The 21,248-nt window shown below is 38.4% G+C and overlaps 1 protein-coding gene across 28 annotated transcripts in view; it reads left to right on the forward strand.

The window, feature by feature from the left end:
- TLK2 (tousled like kinase 2) overlaps positions 1-21,248 on the forward strand; it is a 124,292-nt gene that overhangs the window by 93,025 nt on the left and 10,019 nt on the right. For all 28 annotated transcript variants that reach the window (XM_081576598.1, XM_081576606.1, XM_081576600.1 and 25 more), the window contains 7 exons: positions 1,990-2,056; positions 3,097-3,194; positions 4,773-4,854; positions 9,137-9,228; positions 12,898-12,987; positions 16,280-16,449; positions 17,846-17,984. In XM_081576598.1, the coding sequence (XP_081432724.1) occupies positions 1,990-2,056; positions 3,097-3,194; positions 4,773-4,854; positions 9,137-9,228; positions 12,898-12,987; positions 16,280-16,449; positions 17,846-17,984 (738 nt within the window). The remainder of the gene's footprint in view (positions 1-1,989; positions 2,057-3,096; positions 3,195-4,772; positions 4,855-9,136; positions 9,229-12,897; positions 12,988-16,279; positions 16,450-17,845; positions 17,985-21,248) is intronic.

Consider the following 21,248-nt stretch of genomic DNA (forward strand, 5'->3'; position numbering starts at 1 on the left):
GTTCATGCCATCCCAGAAATGTATCTTTCTTCATTCCAGTGAGAAAGCTGGCTTAACACCAGTCCTCACCCAATACATACCTGATGTGTTGGGGAGCCTTTTCCTTGACACTAATTTAGTAAGTCTTTGTTAAATGCTTATTATATGTTCGGCCCTGTTCTGGACACCAGGGTGCAGGGCTGAAGGAGACAGCCCAGCCTTAGGACTCACAGTTTATTAAGGGAAAATGAACAGATAATAAACTAATTGTTACTTTAAGTATTGTGATAAAGGTATGCACAGGGATTAAGTTTGGAAAACGTCTTCACTTCACATATTTTAAAACTAGATTCTAAGCAATATCCCCTTTCAAAAAGTCCAAGTGGGAGACTTTCCTGCTGAACCAGTGACTAAGGCCCCATGCTCCCAATGCAGGGGACCCGGGTTTGATCCCTGATCAGGGAACTAGATCCCACATGCTACAACTAAGAGTTCTCATGCCACAACTAAAGATCCCAAATGCTGCAACTAAGACCTGGAGCAGCCAAATAGATAAAAATATTAAAAAAGTCCAAGTAGGAACCCAGTTTTGAAGAATTCTTTAGGCAAAAGTTGTGCACATTACTCTGATTATTGTCTTCTTTCATAACTCCTACATTTACTTTGTGAAGGAACTCTCCTTCCAGTATTACTTGAAAATTATTTCATGCCAATGAATAAAACCATTGGCTTAGAAGTAGTCAAGTGGGCACAGGTTCTTTTTTTTTGCCATAGAATAATAATTAGAATTCAGTCTAAGCCAGTAGAGTGTAAGTAAGCAGGTGCCATCTGGAGTCCTGAGTAAAATCCAAGCTGGAAGGCCTTTGGTCTAGTCTTTGATAATTAAAGTATCTGTGGCTCAGTCCCTTGGCCAGAAGCCAAAGATATTCCTCTTGTGTTGAAATGGGTTTTATTATCCTTTCCTGGTACTTAACGTGTTTTAGGTAGAGAGAATTCTAAGCTATGTTTTTTTTCATTTCTCCCTTTTTTACTGGTATGATATGGGATAATAGATGTAAGTATTTCTGCAACTATGAAAAGATAGGTGTGTGAACCCTAATGGGAGTATTTCTTGCTATTTTTACCTTCTTTTAGTCAGACCTCAGCGACTTTATTTTGTAGCTCTTCCTGGTTGATAGGATAGCTGTTTCTTCTTTCTCCTGCTATTTAGAATATATCTAAACAGTGACATCTAAAACTTTGAAGTATATGTGTGTGCTTCTAGAATGTGAAGAGGGTGAAGATGGAGGAGTAAGCTATCACTTCTTACATGCTCATTCTTGAGATATGAGGATGCGATCAGGGTAGGTAGAACATGAAATGATTACCCATGAAGTCAGCCCTTTGAGAACTGTGTTGAGTAGTATTTCACAAAGTATAGATTCCTTTCATATTCTCATTGTAATAATCACAACAGCTTTTTTAGATAGATATCATTGCTTGCTGTGTTTTTAGCAAATTGCAGTCAAAGTTGCTTGCCCAAGGTCACATGGTCAGAATTGTGAACCCTAGTCCTCAGACTCCAGATCCTGGACTCTGTCCTCTAGGTTCTTCTCCTTGTATCAAAGTCCAAGAGTTATCAAAAATAACCAAATATGTTGGCTTATTAATATCCCCTTTAAAAAACTTTTAGACATATAATTTGGCTACCTCTTCCAATGGATTTTCATCTGAATAAGGTATATGACCAAACTCATTTCATAAGTAATGTAAAAATAGAGGTCATTTATTTTTCTCATTTTTTTTTTTTTTTTAATAAATTAGACTTCCAGCTTTGAAGTCCTTTGTTCACATCACATCTGATAAATCACAGAAGTTTTCTCTTGTCAAAGAACTGCAAGATAATCTATCTTTTGGTCATTTTAACTAGGTTAAAATGAATATACTGTATAGTATTCTTTGGCATTTCTCTTTAAATAGGTACATTATGATTTCAAATAATTTACTGAAATTTCTGTCATTATTTTCCAGGTTAACATTAGCAGAATACCATGAACAAGAAGAAATCTTCAAACTCAGATTAGGTCATCTTAAAAAGGTAAGTATAATGAGAAAATGTGTCTGAAGAAATGCAATTTTTAGTTTACATTTGGTGTTGAAGTTGTTTGGTCATTTGGGCAAATAATAGCTTCACATACCTGTGGAAATCATTAGTAGTTACTTTGTGTCACATCTGTATTCTAATGGCAGAGTTCGTGTCTTTCAACTTGCAAGTCAGCTCCAAGCCCCCAGTGAGAGTGCCTTTTCCACCAATGATATGCCGATACTTCATTCTGTATACCTCATAGGGCGCCACAAGTAATTATCTTTTTAGTAAAAAAAAATAAATATAAAGTAAGAGCAGATGGTTTTGATGTTGAAGTTATTGTGATGTTGTAAATCACATAGCAGCTCTTATCTCTTACCTAAACTGGCTAAGAAAAGAAGATGGTGCAACAACCATATTGTAACACAAAGGTACCCACATAGAATTTGTTGTTGACAGTGTTAACAGAAGTATCTTTGATGTAGATCCCTCCTCTCTTAAATTCAGCAGCGTGTGCTTTTTGGTGGGTGCTGCTTATCAGGAGGATGATCAATAAGTATTTAATAGATTGCTCTTGAGGTGTGCTTGTCATCTCTCCCTGCCCTTCTCAGATCTTGTTAAATCAGTGGAATTTAAAAGCACTAAGTAGAATTGCAGTTATAGAACAGAACAGTTAGAGAACCTGGTTTTTAAAACCTGATTTGTGTTTTTTAAAAAAAGAAAAAAAGATCGCATGCCTGTATGGATACATACAAAACATCCCTGGAAACGTACACAAGGAACCTAACAGTGATTGTTACCTGAGGAGTGGGCATGGAGAGGGCGGGAGCTTTTGACTTTTCCTACTGTTCTCTGTATGGGTTGAGGTTTGTTTATTATTTTGCTGTGGGATCATTTTTATGATTAAAATTGTAGTTCTTAAAAAAAAATCTTTTTCAATGCAAAACATCTCAGCTTTTCATAAGAGGAATGTGTGCTTTTGTTTTTGAAATGAGAGTCTAAAAAGATAAAGTATCCTGTGTTCTAAGCTGTTTCTTTCCTTTTCACTTTAGGAGGAAGCAGAGATCCAGGCAGAGCTGGAAAGGCTAGAAAGGGTTAGAAATCTACATATCAGGGAACTAAAAAGGATACATAATGAAGATAATTCACAGTAAGCAACTTGGGGGTATGTTGGGTTGGAGATTGCTGAATGCTTTCTGACATGAATTATCTACAATGATATTTTTGCTTATTGTAAATTTGATAAACCATTCCATGGTGTATTTAACTCTATTGTAGGTGTAATAATACATTTTGTGAACAAAATTATGATTTCCATTGGTTTAAATACATGTAAATATACTAGGTTTATATATTAAGTATTTATTTATACATACAGCATTTTTACACACATAGAGGTCATTAAAGCAGTGTAACTTTGCAGTCGCAAATGGTTTAGGTACACTGTGTACTCAGATTCACCCTCCTATCCTTACTGAAGGAGGAAGCATTAGGGTGACAGTGGGGTGGTGTGGAAAGACTATTGGGTTGAAAATGACACTCAGTTTCTGAATGACCTTTATAGGTCATTAAAGTGTTGAGATTTTTTAAGAAAGACTCAAGTTCAGTACATTAATTGTAGATAAATGCTCATCTCTGTAAGTCATTTAAGGAATTAAAACTGAAAAGTAGATTGTAAGTGGCAAGTGGCTTCTAACCATAATCCTTTTATTCCTCCCACATTTTTCTAATTCTGAAACATGGAGGTTTTGGCATAGCTACAGCTTGTATATTTTTGTTTGGCCAGAGTGAGCCGTGGACTTTGCTTTCTATAAGTGGCAGCAACAGTAGCTACCATTACTGTGCACTGTCTGTGTCAGGCAGAGTGCTAAGTGCCCCTGCGTTCTGTCATTTAATTGTCACAGTAGCCCATTGCAGTAGGTCATCTTCAATACATAGATCTGGAAAGTGGCTTCGAGAAATTAAGTTGACTTGTCTAGGGACTAGTGTGACCAAACAAAGAGTTGACATGTGGCTCCGACTCCACAGAGACATCCCATGCAGTGATGTCACCTCTCTCCACAGGTGTGCCACTGTCTCAAAATCAAAATAAAGTACTTTCAGGATTATTAGTAGGGCTGATGAGGAACTAGGTAGAAACACCTCAAAGTTATTTTTGCCAGAATCTCTCATTTCTTTATCTTATTGCTAGAAAATGATACAAGATGGAATCCTATATGGGGAAAACAGTTACATCATGAAGACGTAAAGAGAGAAAATACATGCACGTAGAACATGTGACTCACTTTATAATGAGATCTGTTTTTAAGGCCACCTAAACTATCTTGGGATTTTATTGTATGTTTTTGAATGGAGGGGACGTGTGGTTCTTGAGTGGTTTGCAGGAAATCCGTGGTCCAGTGTACAGCCCTGCACCCCCCTGCTTTATGGCAGGGCAGAAAGAGAGGGAAGTCAACAAGGGTCACTAGTCTAATTGTGGCTGTGCGGCAGCTGGCACCTGGGTCTCACGACTCCACAGCTAATGTTGTTCATCATAGTTTGGCTATCTCTTTGAACCGTAGAGTTTTTCCTGTGCTCAGAATTAGCTCTACTGTAATGATTGCCAAACTGTTGGCAGCATCTGTAATTGTATGTATAACACGTCAGACATTCTGGAAATTTCACAAACATGGAAAATTGTGTAGTCCTTGACCTCAGAATGTTGTTGTTTTATATTCTGTTTCCACAGATTTAAAGATCATCCAACGCTAAATGACAGATATTTGTTGTTACATCTTTTGGGTAGAGGAGGTTTCAGTGAAGTTTACAAGGTAAGTATGAGGAACTGGGTATAGAGACTGAGAGTTAAGTTATTGGTTATTACAAACTTAGAAAACATTTAAAATAGTGATAGAATTGTGACTGATATCTACTGGCCAAAATTCCAAACTGTTAAGAACCTGTGTATCGAAATGATCCCTTAAAGAAGGAGATGGCAACCCACTCCAGTATTCTTGCCTGGGAAATCCCATGGTCAGAGGAGCCTGGTGGGCTATGGTCCACGTGGTCGCAAAAGAATCAGATACAACTTAGAGTCTAAACAACACAATCTTTGGGAGAACTGCTTCTAGTAAACTTGTGACTAAGCAGGAGTCAATATTTTACCCTGTTTATCAAGTTTGAAGACTAATTACAGATTGAAAAAACAAAACAAAACAGAGAAAACAGCACCATTTCTGGGTAATGGAATAGTGGTGATTTTTAGTCTAGTTTTGTACTTTCTGCCTCATCTGTATTTGTTAGAGATGAGTGCTACTTTTATTCTAATAAGATTTATATATATATATATATATATATATATATAAAATGTTTAAAATAGATGTACTAAAAAGTTAATTCTTTGAAAACCTGGGTTTTGCTTTTAAAGTGTTGGCATCTCCCACGTCAGAGTGTTTAGTAACACTGGTTTTGCTGAAGGATTGTCCTGGCTTAGAGTGCTTCAGTTGGCCCAGCAAAGTCGAGGCTACTGTGCCCCCCAGTTGATTTTCCGTGAATGAGAAATTCTGCCTGTTTTAAATACAGCTGTAGACATATAACACGCTCACCAGCCACAGCCTCCTTAAATTTCTCTGTTTTTGGCACCTGGCATTTAAATGCCCTAGAGAAGGCAATGGCACCCCACTCCAGTACTCTTGCCTGGAAAATCCCATGGACGGAGGAGCCTGGTGGGCTACAGTCCATGGGGTCACACAGAGTCAGACACGACTGAAGCAACTTAGCAGCAGTAGCAGCAGCAGCATTTAAATGCCCAATTAATTTATTCATTGGTCTTTACTGCATGACCCTAGTAATTCCCTCTTTTCTAAGTTGTAGCCTATACTGTTAATGATTTATGTTATGCCCATATGAATTTTTATATAGAAAATCGTTTGAGTAAAATGCTTATTTCAGATAAAAACATTAGTTTTTCTTTTTTCTCTTTTTTAATGTTCATTTTTTATTGTGGTAATGTATACATGACACCCACCATTTTAACCATTTTTCAGTATACAATTCAGTGGCATTACGTATACAGTGTTGTGAAAGTGTCATCACTTCCCCATTTCTAGAATTATGATAGTATTTCTAGTGTACTGCTGGGTTTAATTTTCTAGTATTTTGCTCATATTTTTAATCTGTGATCATAAGTGGTATTGGCTTACAGTTGTTTTTTATGTGCAGGCAGCATTGTCTATCTTTGATGTCATAGTTATTCCAGAAGGAGTTGTGAAATTTCTTTTTTCCCATGTTCTGGAATGCTTTGCATTACATGTTGGCTATGTGGAAGTTGTTAGTGCTAAATCATAAAATCAGCTGGGTAGTTGTCATTTTAGAGGAAAATAGCCTTTTCGGTTTCTTCTACAAATATTGACCTATTCAGACTTTCTTCCCTTTCTTAAGTCAGTTTTGATAATTCATTTTTCCTGGAAAATCATCCTATTTCATCTTGATTTCCATACTTTATAAGTTATTTCTCTTACGAAATGTTTATTTTTGTATCTCTTGATTAATAGGCCAGAGGTTAGTTAGTGTTTCTTTTTTCCTCTGGAGATTAACTTTTTGTTGATCAGATCTACTATTTGATTTGTTTTGTTTTCATTGACTTTTGCTTTCAAATCTTCCTTCTGTTTAGTTTTCATTCTTGAGTCATATACTTAGTTTATTATTTATTTGGGATAATTTTAAAAGTTGTGATAAAAAATACATAGCATAAAAATTACTAACTTAACCTTTTTTAAGTGTTTATTTGTTTCTGTTCAGTCACTCAGTCATGTCCAACTCTTTGTGACCCCATGGATTGCAGCACGCCAGGCTTCCTTTTCCTTCACTATCTCTGGGAGTTTGCTCAAACTCATGTCCATTGAGTTGATGATGCCATCCAACCATCTTATCCTTTGTTGTCCTCTTCTCCTCCTGCCTTCAGTCTTTTCCAGCATCAAGGTTTTTTCCAATGAGTCAGCTCTTTGCATCACGTGGCCAAAGTATTGGAGCTTCAGCATCAGTCCTTCTAGTGAATATTCAAGGTTGATTTCCTTTAGGATTGACTAGTTTGGATTCCTTGCTGTCCATGGGGCTCTCAAGAGTCTTCTCAGTTCAGTAGTGTTAGATATATTCATGTTGTTCTGAAACAGATCGTCAGAACTTTCTCATCTTGCAGAACAGGAGCTCTACTCACTAATCAGCAGCTGTCCTTTTCCTTCTCTCTCTAGCTGCTGGTAACCACAGTTCTACTTTATATTTTTATTAATTTGATTCTTTTTCAGTAGCTCATGTGAGGAATCACACAGTGTTTGTCTTTTTGTGACTGGTTTATTTCATTTACCATTATGTTCTCAAAGTTTATCCATGTTAAAGCATGTGACAAGATTTTCTTCTTTTCAGACTTGGATAACCCCAAGATTGTGTATATATATACCTCATTTTCTTTATCCATTCATCTGTCAGTTGACATTTGCGTTGCTTCCTTCTCTTATCTATTGTGAATAGTACTGCTTTGAGTACGCACGTGCAAATATCTCTTTGCGACTTTGCTTTCAGTTCTACTGGCTGTATACCCAGAAGTGGGACTATTTCTTTTTAAAATCATCAAAATTGGTTCTTGGTGCTTCACTTGTTAGTGATTTACTTCTTAAATCTAAATGCTTCTTACAACAATATGTACATTAATGTATTCTTTTGCTGTTTTCCATATAGCCCTTCTTAGATCATTGGTGTACCACAGTGTCTTGAACTCAGAAATAGGTGTTGTTTTTTTTTTTTAGAAATAGGTTTTGATAAGAGGAAAAAATGACACTTGTAGTTCATTAGTGCTCTTACAAATTAGGTGATGTTTAATCTGGCTTTTAATGGCTTGAAATGGTTCTCTCCTATAAAGCCATGATGAATACATGCATACAGGTGGACTTTAGACTCTGTAAGAAAAATAGAGTTCAAAAGTTTCCACTTCTGTGAAATCAGATATTCTGTTTGAATTGAATGGTTTTTGTATTTTAAAAATACTGGTTTAAATTTGGTATATATTAGAAGTTTCTTTTATAAGCAGGCCTCTCTTGTATCCTGTGCTTTCCTAGAGGTAGCTTGTCTTTTAAAAGATCTGTAGAACAGTAACCACCACTCTTCATGGACTGTATATCCTCTGCCTATTGTCTTCATCTGTTCATGCGTTTGTGGAAACTGGCAGATAGGTGGTAATAGCATTGGAACTGAAGCAGTAAGTTTTTAATTTGGACTTTAAAGCCAAATTCATTCTAAAAAAGTCCCTCAAAAAATTGTATTGGGGAAATCTGTTGTAAAATGCTACTTTTTCAAATTGTGATGTACACCAGGCATCCTTGAAAATCTGTTACCTTTTTTTACCCCACAGTCTAGCACCACTGAGCTGATCTGGAACTTGGGCCAACAGTGGTGGCCTTTGGGGAAAGCACATCCCTCTTTTTGGACAGTGCTGGATAAGTGACTAGCTTCCGACATTGTTGAGATCCAAAATTACTTTTTATTTATCCAGGATGTAGGGGTGTGACTAAACAAACTTAGCAAAGAGGTGTGTCCTGTTTCTTAAGGAGGCAGATAGTCTATGTCCCTAGCATTTCAAAAGTGGCAGGACCTCTGAACCTAAAACTGCTCTAAAAATAAAGCCTATTAAAAAATATTTACAAAAAGGGGGAAAAAAAGTGGCAGGACTTACTGTTGAAGAATGTCAAGTCCCAGAACCAGCTGAGGGACAAGAGCCAAGAGGGGAGAAAGGTCCCAAATAGGGTAGATGATATCCAGAAAGAGAGTTGTTTAGAAGTGACTGTTAAAGCATGGACTGTTTTTCTGTTTGTGGCATATGCTAGGTTTTATTTTCTAAACCCCTTGGTGCCAGTGTATCTGGAGACTTCTCAATTGTCTCATCACAAGTTTCAAGAAAGATGATTACAACTCTGAAGGAAGGGTGCTGTCCACCGCCCTTGTTATTTAATAATGCATTTTGGACTTTTGAGTACGTTGGTCTGTTAAACAGAAGCTTCTGGTCAGTTGCCTGTAATTCTTGTTAGCATTATCCACAATATAATTTATTCCTTTTCTTTATAGGCATTTGATCTAACAGAACAAAGATACGTAGCTGTGAAAATTCACCAGTTAAATAAAAACTGGAGAGATGAGAAAAAGGAGAATTACCACAAGTAAGTGATACCAGAGTATCTGATTTTTCAAAATTCAGTGATAATAGCTGTAGTTTGAGCACTGTGTTAAGAGCTTTACATGCATTGCTGTTGTTTCATTTAATCCTCATAACTGCCCTTGGAGAGTAAATAAATCTTCCATCTTACTGATAAGGAAATTAATACTTACAGAATTGAGTAACAGCTAAGAAATGGCTGAGCCTGTATTTAAATCCACACTTGCCTTAATCCAGGCCCATGTCTTTAACCCTCCCCTTCCATTGTGCGTCTGAAAGTAGCTATAATAAACAAGTAAAGCCTCATAAATCATTGTTGCTTGTCTGTAGAAAACATGAGAGCGTTCTTTAGTGGTCTAGGGACCCTGGGGAGCATGGGGCGGGGCTTTCTCTGCTGCTTCAGTCATCTAGTCGCGGAGGAGGCCATGTGGCACCTGGTGCCCCTCTGTCTTTGGTCCTCGGTGCTGGACCCTCCTCCCGCATCACAGGCTTCCCGGCTCAGAGTGCTTGTCTGCAGTGTCCCACCTGCTGTGCTTGCCCCCTTCTAGATGCCATCATGGCAGCCCTCATCTGTACTTGGGGCGCAGGATGGGAGGATGACTCTTTAGAATGAACAGTTTTTACACGTGCAGCTGTGAATGTCTTTCTTCCACTAACGTCAGGCCTCGCCTGTCTCTGCCCTGAGCTTCGAAGACTGTGGTGACTGCCCAAGGGGGTTGTGCTCACCGTAGCCCTTTGAAGCAGTGAGGGATGGATACCAGGACCTCCTTGACACACTAGGCAAGCTGTTTGAGTCCTGGTGGGTGTGGATGGGGTCTCCTTTCCCATTTGTCTGCCAGATGGAGTCGCAGAGCAAATGAAGAGGGTAGTCTCGTGTCTGAGTTCTTAGAAGTTCAGCTCCAGCTCACAGTGCTGCCTTCCTATTCTTTGCTTCCTCACCAAGTCAGGAATCATGACTCCTGAGCACCTTCTGTGGAGCCATGTGGGCAGGAGTCATTTCCCAGTTGATAGACACACTGGTGGAGGGGCGGGTGGTGCAAACTTTTTGTGACCTCTGTTCATCCTTGTGGGAAAATTCTTACAGCACTTCCACCTTTCTTGGAAAGATTTTGCTCGTCTAGTGATAATAAATCATACAGAGGAATTTTAGGCTATAAATAATAGTGAATTAGCAATATGGCATTAACTCCTTTGAACTGAAATTAAGGAGGCATATCAGGCACTGAACAGATTTTAGAGAGTGCTTCAAAAATTCAGTGTGAAACTGAAAAGGAGTACATTTCAGTGTTGTGGTCACATTATAAAATATAAAAATACTACTGTTACCTGCATATAGTAAGATCTTCTGCCTGCTTTTTCCTTCATGGGGATGACTTCCCAGCCCCACCTAGAATCAGAACATGTATTTGGGTGAAAAAGAAAGAAAAATTCAAAGAAGATAAAAGGCTGTTGTATTGTTTATTTTTGAGTTCTATTTTGCACCCCCTTTCCTCTCCTTTCTCTGCAAAGTAATAGAAGTAAACTGATTGCTTTACTTTTGCATTATTAAGCATTAATAGGCATTACTTGATTTCTTTAACCTCCCAAAATAGATATTAAGAAATTTATGGTAGGAAAAATTTCATATAAAGCTATCCACAGAAATAACTGTATCTGTACTCTTGTATGATACTCTTTTCTAATTTTTTAGGATATAATTACTGAAAGTCTAAATATATATCTACTTATAAGAGAGTAGAAGACTAAGTGGATCAGTTTCTTATTTGTTTCCTTATTTATAGTGCATTAGTCCCTTGGATGTTTAGTTGAAATTTGAGCGTATGAAGGATGTAAGACTATAAGGAGAAGCTCTGTCTTGCCTGGTCAACTGTAGCAAATGGCCTTAGAGCCTGACATGATGTTGAGGGGGGTCCTTTCAGTGACACACAGGAAGTTTCCTTAGTTGGCAAGGACTTGTGACACTTTCTTTAATTTATAATTTTTTCTTCCTTTATTTTCCTCAGTTTTTTATACCTCCATGGAGATATTGGTCTCTACTCTGAAATGCACAAAATCAAAAAGTTAAAAGGGCAGAGAACAATAGATTTCTAGTGTGTGAGAATAAGAAACGACTTAACAGTAATCTGTTTAGACCATAGGTTTCTGAACTTGTTTTTTTAGAAACAGTACCACCTTTATTTTACCAAATGAAATGAGGTGTTACATGATTTTTTTTTTTTCTTTTTGTCCATGCTACGAGGCATGTGGAATCTTAGTTCCCCACCAGGGATCAAACCTGCTTACCCTGCATTGGAAGCGTGGTGCTGCTCCGACTCAATGCTGACAAGTTTTTCTTTTCAGAAAGACATAAAAGATACTGATGGGGACTTCCCTGGTGGTCCAGTGGTTAAGAATCTGCCTGCCAATGCAGGGGACATGGGTTTGATCCCTGGTCCTGGAAGATTCCACATGCCACCGAGCAGCTAATAAGCCTGTGCATCAAAACTACTAAACCCACGTTCTGGAGCCCGTGCTCTGCAACAAGAGAAGCCACCGCAACTAGAGAGTAGCCCCCACTCACCACAGCTAGAGAAAGCCTGTGCACAGCAACAAAGACTCAGTGCAGCCAAAAATTCTTTAAAAATTAAAAAAAAAAATGCTGATGAAATAAAGCATCAGAAGAAGCAAAACTGCCCAAAATGGCCACTTGAAAAATAAACCTAATCAAACAATGTTTTCTTTGGGGGAGAACATTTAATCACTTTTAGATTCCTGTTCTTCCCCTCCTTCTTCCCCTAGTTGTTCCTCAGTTTTTCTTCGATTGAGTACTTTCTGTGTATTTTTGACATGCTGGAATACATTTCAGAAAACATCACTTTTGGGGGGTTTTATTTTATCATACTATGGAATGTTTTCCTTTTTTGACTCTTACAACAAAGTGCCCCAAACTAAATGGTGCTAGATTATTTAAAATATAATATCCTAAAATATATATATAATAACATCCTATTATTCTTTTTAAGTAAGAACTAAATTTTATTCTTTAAAATTCAGCATATGAATACGTCATTATATAGTACATTTTTCTTTCTTATCTTACTAAAGAAAAAAGACATATGTGTGAAAAAACATCTTTCTTATTCTAAGAAAACTAAGGTTCCCATAGTTTCAAACTATTTATCAAATTAGCATTTTCTTAGAAAGTAATGCTGGTAGTCCTTTAAATTCTTTTTTGTAAAGAGTAGGATTGAAAAACAAATCCAATGCATTTGTAATTGCCTTATCTTACCAGCAGTCCTTTTATTCAGTGAGTTTACATGCCAAAATTGATCCCTGTGATGGAACCCCAGGGTATAAACATTTGTAGATAGAAAGTATCAGCTTCAGAGAAAAGAAAAAAAGTGCTGTCTTTATCATTTTTAAACCTCTGCTGTTTGGGTATCAATATAAAAGAGGTAAGGTTATCACAGAATGAACTTGCAAAGGAAAAAGGTTAGTGCCTACTGTTTTCCCAACAACTTGGCAGAGACCTGTGGAGAAAACAGGATGAAGAAAGGCTAGAGGACTAGATGGACTTGATTGGAGTGAATGTGCAGGAACAATGGAGAAGTGTGAGAGTAAATTAGGAGGATCCTGGAAAAGTTCTGAAAGACAGGCCAAAACACAAAATGTTAATTTTCCCTTTTGTTCACAGGCATGCATGTAGGGAATACCGGATTCACAAAGAACTGGATCATCCCCGAATAGTTAAGCTGTATGATTACTTTTCACTGGACACTGACTCGTAAGTAGTATGCTGTTTCTGGCTTAGCAGAGAATATTATTTTCTTGCAGTGTGTTGATAGACTCATGGAATGGAATTTAAATCTGGCTCCAGAAAATACTGTCTGAGGGGGCCAAATGTATTTATGAGCAAATGATTGTATTTGAATTCAGATTGAGGCCAGCAAGACATACATTTCTCGGCCACAGGATGGGTGCAGTTGTGTGCTGGTCGGTGTTTAACAACCAGCCTGGAGGGAAGAGGCATAGGACTCATGTGTACTGTTCGCCAGTTTCTGTGGAATAATACTCTGAACATGTCCAATTTTTTAAAAAAGGAGGCGGGGGGCAGCTTTATTGAGATAGGTTTATATATCATACGGTTCACTCATTTAAAAGTACACAGTATTCAGTTTTCATAGGTATATTGCGGCCATGACTGTAGTCAGTTTTAGAACATTTTCTCCACCTCAAAAAGAAATCCTGTACCTTATTCTATCATCCCCCTTTTCCTCCACTCCACTCCTGCTGTAAGCAACCACCTATCTGCTTTTTGTGTCTATAGATCAGCTATTCTGGGACTTTCATAGGATGGATCATGTAGTGTGTGAACTTTTGTGGCTGGCTTCCTTCACTTAGCATGGTGTTCTTTTAAGATTCTTCTTGTGTCATTTATCAGTACTTCATTCCTTTTTATGACTAAATATATTCTACTGTATGGAAATACTACCTTTTGTTTATCCATTTATCCTACCAGTGGCTTAAAAACTAGCTCACAAGATTTCTGAGAACTTAACTCTCAGCTCTCAGAAACTGGTATAAATTGGTGCTGGCATACCACAGACAAGTAACAGTCAAATGAGGCTGATGAACACTGATGGGCCTTTTGAAGTTCTAGCAGTATGACTTCATCAAAGAATTAGAATGAAATGTGGCGGAGCCTGGTGCTACATCTGAAAATATAGTTTGGTTCAGAGGCTTACAGGGATTTCAGTCCAGCCTTCTCACTTTGTAGGTGGAGAGTTGAGGACCAGAGAAGTTACATGACTTGTCTGAGATCTTTAATAATCGTAGGCATTGCTGCATTTCATTACTTGGTATAGGTAAGCTCTCAATTTTTTGGTTTATCCAGGAGTTTAGAAATAGTTCAGCATTTGGAAACATCTTCTCTGTTGGAATCTGAACTGAATCAGGAAAGCATGCTTAGGCCTGGCCCGCAGGGGTTTCCTTCCGCCTCCCAGCGTGTTCGGCCTCTTCCAGATGGCAGCTGTCTCAGAGCTTGCTGTGCGAGAGCCCATCCACATTTAGAAATGGCCCCAAAGGGAGACCATAATTCCATTTGGAAGCATCCACTCTGGGATTTCGACTTTCCAGTCAAGTGCAGTCAGCACAGTGCTGTGTGTGATGTGGAGTGGGGTTCAGAAACACAGTGAGTTAAAAGGCAGGTTTCCACAGGGTGGCTTTATTGTTTTGCTTTCAACAAGTTCCTTGACTACTAGGAAGGACACACATACACCCCAAATATAAGCACAAAAATCATTTCAAAAATAAATACAATGACTTGGATTATCTGCTGTTTTGAGTAGTACACACACTTTTAACTAATCTGAGAAATTGAATTGATTTTGCACTATTCTTGAGTTGTTTACTTTGTTCTTCCTGTTTGTGTGTATGGTGAGTTTTTCCCCAAAATAAGTCAAATCATTGTTTTAGAAAATTTTCTGAGAGTCAAGTATTAAAAATGAGATTTTATTTTCAGCTTGCATTGGGTCTAAAATGAATTCACTAAGCCTGAAAGTCTATGCCTCAGATTTCAGCATATCAGATCAGAGAAATCGATACACTTTAGGCCTATTTTCTCAAATAGAATGCTAGCATGTTGGAACATGCTATGTTTTGTAAGAAGCATGAGCTGTTGGTAGTTTGGAGGTCCCTTGGGACTGTGTGTGTCCACATTTTGTTGCTTTGCTTCCTGAAGGTCTTTAGTGGCCCATAGGCCCTGAGTGCGAGTCCTGAGTCTGTTTGATCTTAGATGAGTTGGCGCTTGTAGGCTATGTTCACCAGGCTCCTTTGTCAGTTGCTGTTCAGTGGGATTCATTCAATGGGGAGACAGAAGTGGTGGTGGATGGAGACTCCTCCCCACATGGTTCCAGGTTCCCTTGGTGACCCTGGTTCTGATTGCACCATCTCCACTCTCTGGCCTTAGAGTGCTAATGACTTCCTGCTCTAGATGATTTCTAGGGTGCTCATTGGCCACTTTGTCTTCTCAGCTCTTCCATCATCTATGTGATTAGTTCTCTGAATTAAAGCCTCTCCGTTTTAAATACTCCAGTAATTTTTATTTCCCAGCAAGACCCTGAGTAATTTAGCCACATTGTCACAGCTTAGACTAGTTTAAAAGGTATTCATCTCTCAGGAAGCCTTACTTCAGCTTAGGACTGCCTTGGAAGACAGACACATGACCCTTCATACCATGAATGCTGTGTAGTTTTAGATTTGGGTCTGTGTGACATACTGGTATAAGTGAAAGAAAAAACTCATATAATGATACATTTAGAACTACAGATACTGTCCTTTAAAAAGCTCTTTTATACCTTGTGTATTTAGCAAAGAAAAATCATAGTGTGTGCAGTCTGCTAGGAGCAGTAGTATGCAGTCTGCCTTGGGGACCTGGGCAAACCCTAAATTCTTCCTTACTGTCAGCACCTGGGGTCATATAAAATGTTTGCAGTGAGGATTGTGTATTTGATCATAACATACTTGTTTAGAAATGGAGCATCCTGTGGATAGTAGAGTAAGTGTCTAGCTTAAATACATGACAGTTCCTGTTAGTATTCCTAAAGTCTGACTCAAGAAGCGGTGTGCCATGGGTGAACTTTAGCAAAGCAGGTTCCAACGTGAAGGGTGCAGACATTCTTCACTAAGAGAGTTGGCAGTTTACTTCCTCTAAACTGCTAATACTGAATAAAGAATAGAAGAGTATTTTAAAGAGCAAAGAAGAAGGAAGTGAGAAGCTATCTACCTCAGCGGTCCCCAACCTTTTGGGCAACAGGGACCGATTGTGTATGTGGAAGACAATTTTTCCACAGGGAGGGCAGGGGATGGGGGATGACTTTGGGATGATTCAAGCTCATTACATTTATTATGCACTTTATTTCTATTATTATCACAGAAGCTCCACCTCAGATCATCAGCATTAGATCCCAGAGGTTGGGGACCCCTGAATTACCTGATGGTTTCACTGGGGCTTGTTTAGTTAGATTTAATCTGCTTGCTTTTATCCCATGATCAAGTGTTGGTTTATTTGTCTTTAGGTTTTGTACAGTACTAGAATACTGTGAGGGAAATGATCTGGACTTCTACCTGAAACAGCACAAATTAATGTCGGAGAAAGAAGCCCGATCCATTATCATGCAGATTGTGAATGCTTTAAAGTACTTAAATGAAATAAAACCTCCTATCATACACTATGACCTCAAACCAGGTATGTCTAATTTTTAGGAGACAGTATTGGTGGTATTTCTTTGGTCTTATAAGTAACTTTCAATTTTATAAAGTTATGGGATTTGGTGGGGGCCAAAAAGGCCTAATAAAATCTGACTCTAAATTGCCTGGGTAGGTGTGGGAATAAGAGAGTCCTGGCCACGCAGCACGGGGTTTAGGAGGTTGGGTCGTATTCAGTGCTCTGGAGAAACAATGCCCTTGTCTTTAGAGCCAGGGCAGTTCATGATGTCAGTCCAATTAAGAAAGAACTGCTCTGGCAAGCTTGGTTTTGTTTTTTCCCATTACTCACACTATACAGCAATCCTTCTACCCCAAGTCTCTTTGATAAGTGCCCTCACATTAGCAAATTATGTTCCATGTATGCTCCCCATTTCATTAAATTCTGAGCAGAGTTTTCCATCTTTTTGTATGGTTACTATCTAACTTTGATAGTTGTTGGCAGGGGAGAGAGCGGTTTGACTTCTGTCTGTTGTCATCCTCAGCTGTTGCTTAGAAGTCTGCCTGTGTGCTCTTTAGACAGCTCGATCCAGCTGAGCTTAGGTGTTGGGAAGAGTTTCCTTTACCTCCTGGTGGGGACAGTTAACTTTGCCATCCTCTTCTGATAGCTACATATTAAATCTCACTATTCTTTAATGACTAAAGTGAAAGTGAAAGTTGCTCAGTCGTGTCTGACTCTTTGCGACCCCATGGACCATACAGTCCATGAAATTCTTCAGGCCAGAATACTGGAGTGGGTAGCCTTTCCCTTTTCCAGGGGATCCTCCCAACTCAGGAATCGAATGCAGGTCTCCCTTATTGCAGGCAGATTCTTTACCAGCTAAGTCACAAGGGAAGCCCCTTTAATGACTAAAAAATTCATTACAAGGAAGTGATTTTTTAAAAGATGGCTGCTGTGTGATTGGGTTTTCTATTACTGAATCCATTATATTTTCCTGCCCCAAGAGCTGTAGGTGGCACTGTGGTACTAACTTAGATTCCCCTGTATATTTTCTTTGATTCCACACCACCCTCCCCAAACTACTGTTCCAAATAGGGTGGTTTAGAGATCCTTACTGAAAGTTCAGATGAAAGTTTCCCACTATTTTTGACCAACCATACAAATGATATTTTACTTTGGCTAGTTAATTATTTTTTTCCACTGCTCATAGTGCTGATTTTGGCACATTAAGCAGGTAATTCTTGGAAAAGAGAAATTTGCAGCCAGACACTTACGACTCTGCTCTAGCATCCAGCGTCCAGATTGTTTTATTCCAGAGATTTAAATGTTTGCTATTATGTGTAAGAGTTGGAGTCCAGTTGTCCTCTTTTTGTCTGTTATTACCTTGGCTTTTCCTAGTAAGTCTCTTTTTTATTCATGAAGATTTTTATCTTTTTAGGTAATATTCTTTTAGTAAATGGTACAGCGTGTGGAGAGATAAAAATCACAGATTTTGGTCTTTCCAAGATAATGGATGATGATAGCTACAATTCAGTGGATGGCATGGAGCTAACATCACAAGGTGCTGGTACTTACTGGTAGGTATCTGAGAGATCTGTCCAGTTGGCTGGAGATGTGACTGTGCTATGCTGAAGTGTTGGTGATTGTTCATTAGACTACATTCTGTCTGCTTAGGCAGAAATGCTGTATACCATAGTAGACTTTCCTCTCCAAATATTTGCTGTCTTGTCAGCAGTTTGACTCTTTGTATTTACATGAATTTGTCTTAATTTTTCTTTTTATTCTTAAAAACCATTGAGAGAGGGATTACGCGTGACCAGGTGTTTTGAGTTGTGTGTTTGCTCCGTAGGTCAGGCCCTACTGAGTACATAGAGAATGAGGTTACTCGTGTATGTAAAGAATGGCCCTCACTTCTTTTTTTTTTTTTTATAAATTTATTTATTTTAGTTGGGGACTAATTACTTTACAATATTGTAATAGTTTTTGCCATACATTGACATGAATCAGCCATGGGTTTACATGTGTTCCCCTTCCTGGAACCCCCACCCACCTCCCTCCCCATCCCATCCCTCTGGGTCATCCCATTGCCCCGGCCCTGAGCCCTTGTCTCATGCATCGAACATGGAATGGTGTTCTGTTTCACATATGATAATATACATGTTTCAATGCTATTCTCCCAGAACGTCCCACCCTCACCTTCTCCCTCAGAGTCCATAAAATTGTTCTATGCATCTGTGTCTCTTATTCTGTCTCGCATATAGGGTTATCGTTACCATCTTTCAAATTCCATATATATGCATTAGTATACTGTATTGTTGTTTTTCTTTGGCCCTCACTTCTTTTCAGAATTTCAAGTGCAGGTCTCTTCCTGAGTTGATGGGATGAGGAAGTTCTTTCTATAGTTGCCTGAAGATGGTGGACTGAAGAACTCAGGAGTTATGAAGATTAGGATGTAAAATAAGCACAGCATCCCTTGAAATCTAAACAGGAAAGAGTGAGCATGGTTTGCCAAGAATTGTATCCATTTCTGGCAGCCATGTTCCGAAAGATCTTGAGCCACGTTTCTTCCCATCTGTCGTCACTCGTCCACCCCCAACCACTCTACCCAGCTGGCTCTGCCTGCCTGTTCTGTGCCCTGTCTTACTCTGTCTCGTACTCCTTTTGACAGTGAGCACCATAAAAGATACCTGCAGCTCAGACATTTGACTTTGTGATTGTAAAGGTATTAACAGAGCTTACTTTTCACTTCTGAGGTGGTAACACAAAGCCACACATTGGAATATTTGATTCTGAACATGGAGAAGCCTCCTGTAGCATTAAGGGAGGGGAAATGCATGCAGTTAAATCCCAAGGTCAGTTGGCCAGATCACGGATGTTTGAGACTGGAGGACCCTGGCCCTTAGCCAGTTAGTGACTGTCTGGGAATGAGGGTGTTGATGGGAAGCAGACAGAGAAGAGGGGGACATCAACTCTGTTCTCATCACCCCCACCACATTGGAGAATTGATCCTATCCTGCTAAAAGCACCATGTACATAGAATTTCAACTTTCCCTTGTTCCTTATTGTTTGTGGAGATGGTACCTATAGTGAAAATCAGTCCCTAAATTAAAACTTTGAGATTCTAGGTTTAAAATAGAAGCTACACTTACAGTGTTTATTCACTTGGTGGTTTTTGTGGGTTCCTGTCAGTAAATGATACAAAAATATCTGCTGTTGGAAATTCTGGAAGCAGGTCTATACCTCTGCTTTATAAATTCACCAGAACTTGGATTTGAGCTTTTCATTTGATAGCTTGTTCTTTTTTAAAGGTGAAGATTTTTCACATTTAAATTAGTTATCTCATTGCTGCTTGTTGCTGTATTTGCTAAGCTATAAAATTCAGTAGTTTGGCATTTACATAAAAGTATGTAATGTTTGGGATTTGCTTCAAAGGAATATGTTTGGGGGAGATTAAGAGGGGTGTACATGAACAAAGATTTGCCATGTTGACAGTTACTGAAGCTGGATGATGTTTACTTGGGGGTTCATTTTATGATGTTTTTCTACTTTAGATTATATTTGAAGACTGTTTTTTTTCATGATAAGAGTAAGGTAGAAAGGAAGCTACTGAGAAAATTAAATTGAGTTTCTGTGAAGGTTTAAAAAGTAAAAATTCTCCATATTGGTGTTTATAATCACCATCCTCAGTGTTATCCTCATATTATGTCCCAGAAAGATACAGATAGAATGTGAGGCCATAACAAATTTTAAGTGATCATTTGCAGAATTTGGTTGTTCCAGAATTCTTCTACATGGAATACTGCTTTTAAACAAGTAACCTGTAGACTAGGCCTTGAGAATCATTTTTCTCCACGAGGATTTTATCATGATGGCATATGCAATTATGTTTGTTTTTTAAACACAATTTAGTGCAATATCTTAGAACTCTCTTTTATTCTCCCTCCAAAAGTCCTCGATAGGGATTTAGAATGCTTATTATGTGGGTGAAAAACTAGTTTGTTTCTTCATTTACAGTTGGGTAAACTGAGACCTAGAAAGTGATATGCTAAACTTACACTATTAAGGGACGGCATCTTCTGTATTCTCATTATTTGACCAAATTATTACTTTGCATTTGGATAAGCGCTCAGAGTTGGACACGACTGAGCGACTTCACTTTCACTTTTCACTTTCATGCATTGGAGAAGGAAATGGCAACCCACTCCAGTATTCTTGCCTGGAGACTCCCAGGGACAGGGGAGCCTGGTGGGCTGCCGTCTATGGGGTCACACAGAGTCGGACACGACTGAAGTGACTTAGCAGCAGCAAGTGCAGCAACCTCCGTTTTTCCTCACCACAAACAAGAACTTACTTCTTCCCCACCATTCCACAAAAAAGTTATAATAAGTACATTAAAAGATCATTTTAGAATCAAGATTTTGTTATTTATCCAAGCTCATATTTAAATTATGTATATTAAAGAATCAAGAGCCGTGAAAACCTGGGATTCAGGGAGGTTTTAGTGGCATTTGGATGAGCAGTTCTTTTTATAGATTCTTTCATCTATATTTTTATTTCTTTACCTTTCTCTCCCCATGCTCCCCTTGTGAATTTTCTGTCTATATTTTCATTTTTCAGTGTGTGTTTTGGCTAGACACTTTCATTGTGAAATAATCTAGGTCAGTGGTCTTAATAATTTTAAAATGACTATTAAAAATAAAAGAAATAATGTAAAACTAAACTTCTTTAAAAAAAAAAGCCCATCATCTGAACATTTTCTGCCTCTCAATTCTTGTGATCCCCTTTCAGCTATACATTTAGGTTTTTACATCAGAAGCACAGCAGGGTTTAAAATAGTTTTT

This window comes from Giraffa tippelskirchi, chromosome 3, assembly GCF_054371585.1.
Source record: "Giraffa tippelskirchi isolate mGirTip1 chromosome 3, T2T-mGirTip1v1.2.pri, whole genome shotgun sequence".
Taxonomy (NCBI): Eukaryota; Metazoa; Chordata; class Mammalia; order Artiodactyla; family Giraffidae; genus Giraffa; species Giraffa tippelskirchi.